This window comes from Anolis carolinensis, chromosome 5 (assembly GCF_035594765.1).
Source record: "Anolis carolinensis isolate JA03-04 chromosome 5, rAnoCar3.1.pri, whole genome shotgun sequence".
Lineage (NCBI taxonomy): Eukaryota > Metazoa > Chordata > Lepidosauria > Squamata > Dactyloidae > Anolis > Anolis carolinensis.
The window spans coordinates 185,107,323-185,120,448 of NC_085845.1; the positions used below are offsets into that span (position 1 = coordinate 185,107,323).

Sequence of the window (13,126 nt, forward strand, 5' to 3'; positions counted from 1 at the left end):
ATTACAAAATAAATAAAAATGTAGCTCGAAGAAAGCACAACTGACATTTCAAAAGACTGACTAAATAGGAAGGCCTCTGCCACATAGTAAAATGTAAGGGGAGTGCCCATTTATCTTCTGAGGACAAAGGGTTATGAATTTAGGTCTCTACGGTTTGCTCGATCTGAATCATGGACCAGATACAGTTTCTGCAGATTCTTAAAAGTCAGAACAGATTGTAGTAAGCCTATAATATAAGAGCTCTCTGTTAATTCAATTTAACAAACGTTTTTGGGGGGAAAGCATTACTCATCACCTGCCTGATTAGCATGGTGATTTGCTTAGCATTTATTTTAAACCAGAACTGAGCATTTGCTTTGGCATCCAGCACACTGGACATGTGAACCAGTGAAGAGTGAAAATGTCTAAAATATTTTTTTCTGTCTCTTTTTTTAAAAAAGTGAAGACCTTATTAAGCAAATGGACCAAAATCACCTGTGGCCAAGAGATGTAACAAGAGAACTCCTTTCGAGAATTCCTAACATTTCGTTTTCTTAGGAAGACAACCATTATTTTACTTCCTTTCATTACTTTCCAAGGGGATGCTGTCCTTGGCATGCATTGTTGGCTTCCACTGAATCATAGGCATTGGTCTTTTTGAGAAGCACAAGAGAAACCCCTGGGGTGCACACTTAAATTGTCTGTGGAAGTTATATTTGACAATAAAAGAATTGTGCATCTTTGACCCAGCATGCTGTGAGTGGAAGTAAGTTATCCTCAGTAAGGGACTAGTACTGAAAATAGGTTCCAAATTACATTTACCTCCAAAACATATAGCATTTACGACATTATTGTTTCTTACTCACTTGCTACATCATTGACTGTTGGTGCCAGGGAAACCCAAAACATGATAGCATGGAGATATAGAGTACATTTCCCTACATATTAAAAGCAAAAGGTTTATTGCACACTGTTATTTACAGTATATTGTTCTGCCCTTAGAGCTCCAAATCAAAGTTCTAGCATATACTTTTGATTTGCAAATATATCTCTCCTAGAGAACAAAATGCCCAGAAAGCAAGGGAATCTTGTCTTTACGTTTCAACTCAGTTTTATGGCAGGGTCATTCCTGCCATGTGCCTCAGGTAGCAGATATAGGTGGTTGCAAAAGGGCAGCCAATTGTTAATTGCTTAATTTATCATGGCTGTGTTTTCACTACTAGAAAGAGGGAAAGCAGGATTAAGACATTGCTGTCTCAGGAGATGAAATGACCTGACTGGTTTAGGGTACACTACAGCAACAAAATGTTTTGGAATGATCCTATTCCATGTGGTAGTACAAAGGCAGATATGCTATTTTAGCCTTTAAAACGAGGAAAGTACTTTTATAGGTACCGTCATAGCTGTACCTGAAACTTGCAAATTTCTGCATGAGTTGTTAGACCTCATCTTGCCTTTAAAGATAGAAACAAATTACTATACTTTTTCATAGCTGTTAAAGTTACTTTGCTTCTTTTATTTGTTTTTCATTTTTCCAAAGTAGAACATTTTTATGCTTTGTTGCCTCTCTGCTGAACTTAATACCATTGCAGCCTGCAGTTTGGAAAAGGTGGAAGGGTGGGATAAGTTCTGAATTTGTATGTATAGCTTTGATAACGTATGACATTTGTTTCCTTTTAAATGTATGTCCAATGGGTTATTAGATCAAATGACCTATAAATAATATATGCATCTATATCAATCATTATTTATTCTGTTTCTGTAACATATTAATATCTACTTGGCTAAAATTCAGTTGATTAATTGTAGGTCCATTATCATAATCATTCAGTTATTGAAAGTATGTGAAAAGTGGTACTTGTAAGCATTATGTTGCTATTAAATATGATGGGTTGGAGCCTTGCCTTGTATTGTTCAATATTACACTCCTGTGGTTTTTAATTTGTTCATTTCAGTGCTGAATTTATTCTTTTTTCCCTTTCTGTTTTTGCTTTTACCCTTGTGCATGCATATACCGCCTTCTTCTTTTTCTCCATCTACTGTCTCTACCATTGGTTATGTCTTAGCCATCGGAGGAGTTCTTGATTCGTCAGAACTCAATGGCTTTCTGGGAGTGGGACCAGGGCCCGCCCCCTCCTGCACGGCCACCTAAAAAATCATTCTCTGAATGTTGCCTGGTATGTCTTCTTTAATTTTGCCGAGAGCTGCCTCTCGTCTTCATCACGCAAACCACTGCTTTTTTTAGGGCTAGAATTTTATGCACATCTCCATGGTAGTTTGAAGTGTGGCTCTCATCATGCAACTTTTTCAAGAGCTAAGTGTGTGCGCGTGGGAAGGAGGGATTAACATTTTCACTACAACTCTCATATTCCTCTGGCTAGTGGCTATGCTGTATGGCGAGTTCTGAGGATTGTCATCTCAAACAGGACATTTTCCAAGCTTTGGGTGATTTCTGCTGTGACACTTTTGATCAGTTTTGCAATAAGAAACCTAAAAAAGACATTCAGATTCAGATTCTTTTGTCTTCTGCAACACTATTGAGGTACCAAAAATGTGTTGGAAAGACTGAGATATTCCAATATATATCTAAATCCCATTTGCTTTTTTAAAGCGATCTGCAAAGGCAATTAGAGTAAGATTGTTTTGTCACTTGTCTGATTAGAACCACACTTTGAATTATTACCACCCATCCTCTTCCTCTTTCTTTTCTTTCATTAGTTTTTACAGCTTTATCTTTCTCTTCACTCATGTTTTGTTAGGTCATTCACTGTTTGGGACTTAGACAATCACTACTTTAATTTGACAGAGAAAATGCAAATTGTTTCAGGGCCTGGGATGTTATTTTATAAGTAACATATTAGCTTTAGCCATTGGCCCACATCTACTTAATAGTCACCACTAAGGGTAGATTTGTTGAATTAATGAAAACGTGGTAAGTAAATATTGCAATTCCACAACTTCAAAAACTGGACAAATCTCATCATTTGGAAGAGGTTACAGTTCATCATTCCTTATTCAAAATGACTAGAAACAGTGTTTTGGATTTTGGAATGTCTGCATTTGTATATATGTACATAATGAGATACCTTGGAAATGGGACCTAAGTCTAAATAAGAAATTCTTCATGAGGGATGCTCAGAAAATAATGAACAGCATTATTGCTCATAAATTGTAGCAGGATTGTAACTGATGTCTATCCAGATGCAATTATTAACCATGCTTGTGATTTTCTTCCTCTACCTTCAATAAAGAAATAATAGCTTGGAAGAGGAGCAATTTTTAAGATGGGTTTAAAAAAACTTTCTACAAAATATATTCCCATTCTGGATTGCTTGCATCCCTAGGATAGATTCAAAGTTAGTACCACGTCTAGTTTGATCGTGAACTGAGGTGCGCAAGTTGCTAACTAGTAGTTCAAGAAGTGATTCTGAATTTAGGGAAAGAGAACAGTTCTCCATCTCTAGCAATCACATGTCTTTTCTGCAGTGTAGATCTAAAGAGAATATGGGTATGACAGTGTCTACTTGTATCCAATGACAATTTTTTAAGTGTGAACATTGCTACTGTTGGAAATTCTATGGCCTTCCCACAACTGGAGCATATTATCAGGCACGTGAGACGTATGTGATGACAAGCCAGGTCCTGGTAATACCGGTACTTAGTCCTACTTGGCTGATAGTTGAAAGAGACCAATCCAGCAGACTTGAAGAAACCCATTGAGGAGTAGCAAAATAGTATCAGATATGAAAATAAACAAGTCTATTCACAAAAAATAATAGAGAAGTAGATTCAGCATATAAATTTACCCATTTCTGTGCACCCTTTGCCCATGTTCTGTTGCCTGTTGGGTCCAAGATGTACCAAAATGGTAAATTTGTTCTCTTGAGGCTAGGTATAACATGTATATATTTGGCGTACAAACATATGCATTTTCCTGAAGCAGTCTCCTTGTGCTGTTGAGATACCATTAAAAGCTCTCTACAAAAAAAACTCCCCAGAGAGCATGCATTATTGTAGCAACTGTCTTCCCTCAAAGCAATAAATCCTGCATGGGTATTCTCTGCCCTCTTGCTTCCTGCTTTTAAAAATTTGAGCTAAACCACTGTGGCACATACCTTTTAGTGCAATGTGAGTGCCAGTTACATAAGATTAAAGAGGTCAGAAGTCTTTGCTTTTTTGTACTCATCCTAGTTTTCTTTTCTTCCTGGATTTAGAAGTACATGCAAGAAGCAAGGACTTTGGGGAAAAATCTGAGGCAGCCCAAACTCTCTGATCTTTCTCCCGCTGTAATTGCTCAGACAAACTGGAAATTTGTGGAGGGTTTACTCAAAGAATGTCGAATGAAGGTGAGTCTTAAATAAAACATGATTTGCTGAAAAAACAGAAAGCACTTGTGTTCAGGAGCTTCCAGGGTATTTCTTACCACCATAATCCTTCAGTATTTAGCCTGACCTTGTGAGTACAGTATACCAGCAATACTACTTACAAACGTTGTTAGATGTGGAGACCTTTACTTGATCCCCCGATCAATAGGTAGCAAAGTGGACCACAGTTGTACACTCACTGCCACCACAAACACTTCTGTGCTTGACCTTATCAATAACATAACATTATTTCGTATCAGGAGCGACTCGTGCAAGTCGCTTCTGGTGTGAGAGAATTGGCCGTCTGCAAGGACGTTGCCCAGGGAAGCCCAGATGTTTTGATGTTTTTTACCATCCTTGTGGGAGGCTTCTGACATGTCCCCACATGGAGCTGGAGCTGATAGAGGGAGCTCATCCACGCTCTCCCCGGGTTGGATTAGAACCAGCAACCTTCATGTCAGCAACCCAACCTTCAAGTCATCAGTCCTGCAGGCACAAGGGTTTAACTCACTGCGCCACTGGGGGCTCCTACTTACCTTTACATATTATACAATATATTGTGTTGTAGATCACATACACAACAATATTTTTGCTCATTTACTATGATATAAACAATAGCATATTTATAGACAAACTCCAATTCTCATGAGCACAAGGTAAAGTCAAGTCTGACTTGACCACGGTGGTGCATGCCTTAGTTACCTCTAGACTGGACTACTGTAATGCGCTCTACGTGGGGCTTCCCTTGAAGACGGCCCGGAAACTACAATTGGTCCAACGCTCGGCGGCCAGATTAATAACGGGGGCAAGTTACAGGGAGAGATCCACTCCCCTGTTTAAGGAACTCCACTGGCTGCCGTTCATTTTCCGGTCCCAATTCAAGGTGCAGACCATCATCTATAAAGCCCTGAACGGTTTGGGCCCCACCTACCTCCGTGACCGTATCTCCTACCATAAACCTGCCCGATCTTTACGATCATCCGGGGAGGCCCTTTTATCACCACTGTCTATATCCCAGGCCCGCCTTGTGAGTACAAGGGAGAGGGCCTTTTCTGCTGTGGCCCCCCGACTATGGAATGCACTGCCCACTGAGATCAGGCAAGCTCCCACTCTGTTAGCTTTTAGGAAAGATTTGAAAACATGGCTCTTCCGCTGTGCTTTCGGTGAGTAATTTTGCTATATATGTCTGTGTTACTCCCCCCTCAGCATTTATTTTCTAGACTGCCCTACTTTCTTGTGTCCCTGCCCACAATGGAGTACCCCCTCTGTCCCTCTCACTCCGAGTTTTATCCTTGTGTCCATGCGGCCTGCCCTTGTTTAACTGTTTTTGTTGTTGTTGTTGTTGTTTTTTGGATTTCTTGATGTAATGTCTATTATCATCTATTGTATTGCTTTTAATTGTGTTATGATATGTTGTTTTTATATGTTATTATATTGTATTGCTCTGGGCGTGGCCCCATGTTAGCCGCCCCGAGTCCCCGTTGGGGAGATGGTGGCGGGGTATAAATAAAGTTTTATTATTATTATTATTAAACACACCCCATGGTCACTGTGCAAGTAATAATCTAGCAATAACTAGGAACACAGGTACTGCATTCCTGGCCTATACAACACCTAAATGCTTGTTTCTGTAGAGCAATTTCCTGCTGATACTATGTGAATGCATACATAGATCAACTGGAATGGTGATTTGCTTATTGTGATTGGCAGAAGAAATAGGTTCCCTATTGAGGTCAGTATTTTCCCATCTACTCTACATATAGTTTCTTGGAAGAAATAATTAGGACCTGCTCATTGATTACACTATGTGACATAATTTTTGTTACTGGATTATAATTGTCATTTCCTAATTGTTTTATCATAAAAACATGGGAAAGGTTTATTAAACTGAAAAAAACCTTTGTTTTTGCGGGACATTTTGCAGCACATTTTTGCTATAGTTTTTCAGTGAATATCTCATAGAGTCTCAGTAAATTCAATATAGTTTGTGGCAGCCACAAAAACAAGGTTTCTGGAGTATAACAACTACTTTCAAAGCAAGTACAGCACAGTTAAACAGGAAATAACACTTTCAAAACAGGAACAGAAAACATTTCAAATACATAGTGTTTTCTGTTTATCGAGTTATAGGTAAATATAGGTCCACCCACCAGTAATAAGAATATGTGGCATTAAAACAAAGCATGACAGATTCTTATCCATTGCTATGGAGTTTTTTTTTCATTTTATTAAAACCTATCTATGTTACTTGCCAAGGAATATATGACATTCATTGGGTTAACATAATTCAACTGGTGGCTTGAAGGGTATGTACACACACATATTGCTGTTGAGTTTTCAGGCCTATTTACAGCATGCCAATTAAATATAACAATAAAGGAGACTATCCATTATAAAAGAACCCAATTTTAAAACATAATGAAATCTGGAATAAAAAAGACATTTACCTGATTCTGAAAAGATAACAGCTTGGGCAACAGGGAGGTTTCTCTGGTGATAGTGTTATCAAAGTGGGAAACCACAGCTGGTCTTGTCTTCTCTTTCATTTATACAGTATATAAATATTCTGATGTTTACACTCTACACAGTATTAAAGCCAGCAATACAATACTATACAATTATGATATTGCAACAATATATCATAAACATGGATATTACCAATAAAATATTTGATAAAACTTGCAGAGGTTTAAACAAAGTATTTTACCATATGCGGAAATGGTCCCAATTTCACTTACCAGAGCAAAGGATTTCCAGTCTTGAAGTGGTTACTGACAGCTGTTCTACTTCATTTCAGGTGCAAGGGTTCCTAGACATTTGACCAGTGGTGCTTGTAAATTGCTTAAACTTCTTTTTAAAATGTTTCTTTGCAGACCAAACGTATGCTGGTAGAGAAGATGGGCCATGAAGCAGTGGAACTGGGACATGGTGAAGCCAATATAACAGGACTGGAAGAAAATACACTAATTGCTAGCCTTTGTGACCTGCTGGAAAGAATTTGGAGCCATGGACTACAAGTCAAACAGGTCAGTAACTTGAAGGACTCTTTAGCTTCTGCATTATTTCATTTTATTGTTTTTCTTCCTTCCATTTTTGATCCTCATTAGAGTGATCCTTATCTGGGAACATAGTAATCGACCCATATATTGTTGTTCTTTGGCCTATTATTTACAGGCAGACAATGTGGTTCACTTCAGATGACCTTCATCTCCCATCGTTCCTGGCCACTGACCTTACTGGTCATTCTAGATAGATAGAAAAAACTCATCTGAATAGGCACACTACTTTGTTATCCCCTACTCATATTTTCCATTAGCAGACCTAATATCTGTCCACAAATCTTCCTGCTACCCTTCCCATTCTTGAAAAAATTGATGTTAATAATAGTTCAGTCTAGCTTCCCCTGGCTTCTTCGGTAAAATGAACGTTCCTTAAGAATTGTTCTAAATTTGAAGTGAGCTAGACTATGCATTCAACTATGAAGGTTTGAATGGGGAGTGGTTGGAAAAACTGATAGATTTCTATGAAATAAAGAAGTTCACATATTTATAGTGCAAGGATTGGTAGGCAATTGTGTGTAAATTGTTTTTGTATGAAACAATATGCATTCCCTAAAATACAGATCCATATAAACGAGTCCTCTCATGAATCAGCACCTTGGTTTTAGTTCAGGTTGATAAAGGACTTAATTATGTCATTTTGAATCATCTGATTTATTTTTTTTGTGTGTTTATATTTTATGTATATCCACAGCAAGTGTAATGGAAAACATGAATTTACTTTTTAGTTTCTAATGGTATTCAGACATGGTATTTCTTCCCCAAGGTCTGATGCAGGTGTCTTTTCCAACATCTGTTACCTGATAGCCTTTTAATTAGAGATAATGGGACTTGAACTTGGGTCCTGTTTTATATGTAAAATCATATTCTTTATCACTGGGCTATGTTTCCTCTTTGTTGAGGTGGACTTGGACTTCTTGTTACATGGAAGTGTTCCCCGAAGGAAACACATCATGGTTAAGCAAGAATCTTTGGATCATTATAGCATGGACATAAGTGAGACTAGAATATATTCTAAGTGATATGTGGTGAAAATTTGGCCTTTCTAACTAGAATGATAAGTTTCACTTATTCAGGTGCTACCACTCAGTCCAAAGCATTGCAGCTTAGTAGCAGGACATGGTGTAGTCTTGATCCCAGAGTTAAGACATATAGGACTCCTTGGCCTTTATAGCTTCACTTGGAGCAAAGTGGAATGTGTTCTGAATAATTCCTATATATTTACTTCTTTTAGTTTACCCATAGCTAGAACTATGTTTGGCTGTTTTTGGAGACCACCTGATTCAAGTCCTTTGCCCATCTTGTACATTGGTTGTGCAACCTAGGAGAAGCCATTCTCTTGTCACCGAGCCTGACCTAACATTCGTGGCTGGTTGTAATACTGAAATATGTCTTTTAATCAACGGAGACTTATAAAGGTGAAAAATAATAATGTCCACCAAGTGTTTTGCTCAATTGAATCCCAAATGAAAAGATGTAAAATCCACAGTTGCGGGATTCAGCCTTCTGCTGTTGTTTATCCACTTGATCTCACGACTCTCATATAATTTACATGTCTGGTAATTTGTTTGTTTTTAAAGGGAAAATCTGCACTGTGGTCTCATTTAATTCAGTACCAGGAAAGAGAAGAGAAACAAGAGCAACTGGCAGAATCCCCAAGTGAGTCAAATCTCTGTTGCCGTTACTCTATTTCATTATTATTTATTTTTCATTTAAAATCCTGAAATTGTCTAAGCATTAAACAGATTAAAAGTGCAATCTTACACATGTCTATTCAGAAAGTACCTGCCACTGAATTGCCTCAGGTGCATTCCCAAAAGAGAAGTTTCTGATATTATATTCTATTTGGAGAAATCCATGAAAGGATTTCATCATGTTTAAAATGCTGCAAGACTTTACTGGTTTTGTGTATAGAGTTACAGTTATAGAAATTGTTTTACTTTATAATACTGTCTGTTAGTTTGCCAGAAAGCAGATTTTTTTCAACTAAACCCTTCATGTTGTTTGGGTACTAACTACAGAAATGGACCTCATTCAGTTTAAAATAAGTTTCTTTCTCAATTTCCAATTTTATGTCCTTAATTCTGAGTAAAAACAACAACAGTAGGACAAATTTTTACTTTGGTTATAAGTATTATGGATACTTTTAAATGCTTAGAAACAATCAAAATTGGAAGTTTATAGGGAGAGCACTGAAAACATGTAGTTTATTTTGTGATCCCCTGTGGGTAAAAGTTTTAATGCTAAAATGTGTATTCTCAGTGTTGTGGAAAATTTGAGAGAAAGAAAGAAGAAATCAGATTATAGCATATTAGGTATAACATTTCTGTCATGATGACGATCTTTCTGAAACGTTAACAATTTTATCAATTCACATTAAGATTTTTCTCATGTGCAGAAGTCCTTAAGGAAAGGGATAAGTAGATCTAATAGCTGCAAAGAAAGCATTGTTTGATTATTCTTCTTAGATCTTCAGAGTCTTGTTCCAGCTTAACTGGAAAGAATCATAGAATCCTAGAGATGGAAGAGACCTCATGGGCCATCCAATCTAAGCCCCTGCTAAGAAGCAGGAAAATTGCATTCAAAGCATTCCTGGTAGATGGCCATTCATCCTCTGTTTCAAAGCCTCCAAAGAAGGAGCCTCCACCAGAGCCTGGAGCAGAATTCCACTGCTGAACAGTTCTCACAGGAAATTCTTCCTAATGTTCAAGTGGAATCTCCTTTCCTGTAGTTTGAAGCCATTGTTCTACGTCCTAGTCTGCAGGGCAGCAGAAAACAAGCTTGCTCCCTCCACCCTATGGCTTCTCCTAACATATTTATACATGGCTATCATGTCTCCTCTCAGCCTTCTCTTCTGCAGGCTAAAAATGCCCAGCTTTTTCAGCCGTTCCTCATAGGACTTGTTCTCCTGACCGTTAATCATAAGTTGCACTTCTCTGGACACATTCCAGCTTGTCAACATCTCCCATCCACTGCGGTGCCAAGGACTGAACACAGTATTCCAAGTGTGGTCTGACCAAGGCAGAATAGAGGGGTAGCAGGAGGAGGTGACCAGCAAGCTGCCATAGTGCTGAAGCAGGAAACAAATAGAAAATTCTTTCCATAGCGTCCTTCTTGTAGAGATGGCAATTTCAATTAATCTTAGGATTATTTTTACAGCTTTTACAACTCTTCCCCACACTCTCTATTCTACAGTTGCTTCTGGACCAGAAAGAAGGAAGTCTGACACGGGGTTAATGTTACCTATCCTGAGAGTCTCAGTCATCAGCGATATGAGGTACAACACTCAGTTCAGAAAAGGTTGTCTTGGAAGTTGATGTTTCCGCACCAGAAAAAAATGAAAGAAAAATATATTGCCTTCTTTGTCAAAGACATCTGCCTAAAAGTTATTTATTTATTTATTTATTTATTTATTTATTTGCATTTTGTGGCTTTGTGATTGTGAAATATATATTTGCCTTTCTTGTCCAAGACTTACCAGTATTGTATAGTGGAGGAATAAGACATGGATGGGATTCTTCTCTCACAAATCCAAGGGTTGGGTAGGTTGATATATGATCAATGTAGTAACACAATAGTTCTGATTCATTTGAGCATAAGGTTTATTTGGGTTAGTCACTATATCCATTAATATGGATTTTATAGAGATTCTGTTTGGAGTAGTAGTTTGAGAGCTTGGCTGGGACTTCAGAGAACAAGGATTCAAATCCTTGCTCAGCCCTGGGTAGTTCAAATATTCTCAGCCACAGAGGGAAACAAGGGCAAATGTCTGAACAATTTTGTAAAAAAATAATAACCCTTTAATGCTGCCCCTATTTAGTACTGCAATCAACTTGTATTTCATTTTACATTAAGCCTTTCTACTAAAATACTGACACGGTTGTTTCTTTTCCCTAAACAATTTTCCAAATGATAATTTCCCAATAGCAGGGGTAGATCATTCTTGAAGTTCTCTGTGTTTCTAGACTTCCTGGACCACTATATATATATTTCTTTTTCTAGCCAACAGAAAGGGTGGATTGCCTGTCTTGGAAACTTCCAGATAGAACAAATAGCCCTCTAAATTGATTCAATCCCTCCTCTTTCATACAATGTTTAACATTAGAAAAATACATTTTTCACCACATGTAAACTTCTGGACACTTCCAATATTTGTTTTTTTGTCTGGGACAATTTTGGCAGTCCATCCAGCCCCTAAGGACCAGTGCAAACCACTGTCCCAGGTATAATCCCCCCCCCCCACATGTGGTTCTCCAGGTGTTGTTGGACTGCAACACCCATCATTCCTTATCTTTGGATCTGTTACTTAAAGTTGCTGGGAATTCCTTTTGGAACAATATTTGAGGTGTCACAGAGCTCCCACCCCTGAGTTAAAGCATCTTTCATTTCTCGCTCTCAAATCACAGCATCTCACAAAGTTGAAAAATAATAAAACTGTCAGAATTTGTGCCTGATCTTCTTCGTGGGCATCTTGCATTGAAATTGCTTTTGCATACAGAGGTGGGAAAAACCCAGCCTCTCCTGGAGGATGGTAATAGCCGCGGACACCTGGCTCCCCACTGCCGTTGGAAAATGATTTATATCGCTTGGTTGTGTTTGTGCATTAAATGGAGCTCCCCATCAAAGAAGGGAGTGGGAGGCATCTACTTTGATATGGTCCCCTATTGAGGTGCTTGAAATAGCTACAGCATTGGCTTTTCATCATGATGTGAGTGACTAATGCGCTGTGCATCGTATTTCTCAAGGACTTCTGATCTCATGCCCAGTTGTATTATGCTGGAAGCCGTAAGATCTGCCTATCAAAGCCTGAGCCAAAAATGAGGGGAGCTGCTCTGTGGAAAACAGATGCCAGAAACAGTCCTCTTTCAGGAATGATTCAGTTGACTGTGTTGGGCCTTTGGTCGAGGAAGGGAGCCCTGAACAAAGGACAAAAGGGAGCTGCTGGGAAGGAGAGGGGATTATCTCACTGCTTTAAAACAGCCTGATGGAGTTTCCAACAGCTTGCTGTAGGCCTTACTTGTCTTAAGCCATTAAGAGAACCACAGTAAACTTGTGTCATCTTATGCAAAACTTAGCAGGGCCAGAGTGTCTGCAGAACAAATACTGGCAGAGATTTTGTTGAAAATTTTGCAGTAGACAATGCAGCATTTGGGGTTGTACTTGTTGTGATGTATCCCTGCTCTCTCTGCTGCTATTATTCTGGTTAACCTGGAGTTGATGCATGCTCAGTGTTTCTCTTCATGGGACTGAGGCAGTCCTGGAATGGGGAGGAGTGGGGCCAGATTATCAATGGTTCGGTTGCAGCAATTGCTCACAGAGCTAAAAGGAAGGGGTCAGATGGCTTCCTTTTCTTTACCAGTCAGTTCCTGGACCTCCCATTGTTTCTATGGTCATCAGCATTTAGTGAATCACATCAGTAATTGAATAAATTCTGTTGGGATAGTTGCTGAGTTTCATTTAAATTACAGGGCTTAAAGAGGAAGATTTTTCACTCTGTGTTATACTATTTAATTTCTAAGCCATGATACAGATAACACAGCAAGAAATAAATAAATCTTGGTGTCTTGGTCTTTAGGCCTGTTCCTGGAGTTATTTGGGGCACTGATTCAGAAAACTGCATTGTATAGACCTCATCCGGCATTGTATAGACCTCATCAGCACTAGTTTCTTAGATATGGTTATCAAGGTTTTCTATGGGCAAGTAAATGACGATACTTATATGAC

The 13,126-nt window shown here is 38.5% G+C and overlaps 1 protein-coding gene across 4 annotated transcripts in view; it reads left to right on the forward strand.

The window, feature by feature from the left end:
- The window catches only part of dennd5b (DENN domain containing 5B), a 130,363-nt gene that overhangs the window by 100,316 nt on the left and 16,921 nt on the right, over positions 1-13,126 (forward strand). For 2 of the 4 annotated variants that reach the window (XM_062981105.1, XM_062981107.1), the window contains 5 exons: positions 2,046-2,156; positions 4,194-4,325; positions 7,217-7,369; positions 8,983-9,061; positions 10,598-10,679. In XM_062981105.1, the coding sequence (XP_062837175.1) occupies positions 2,046-2,156; positions 4,194-4,325; positions 7,217-7,369; positions 8,983-9,061; positions 10,598-10,679 (557 nt within the window). The remainder of the gene's footprint in view (positions 1-2,045; positions 2,157-4,193; positions 4,326-7,216; positions 7,370-8,982; positions 9,062-10,597; positions 10,680-13,126) is intronic. The other 2 variants (XM_062981108.1, XM_062981109.1) reach the window with 1 other exon arrangement.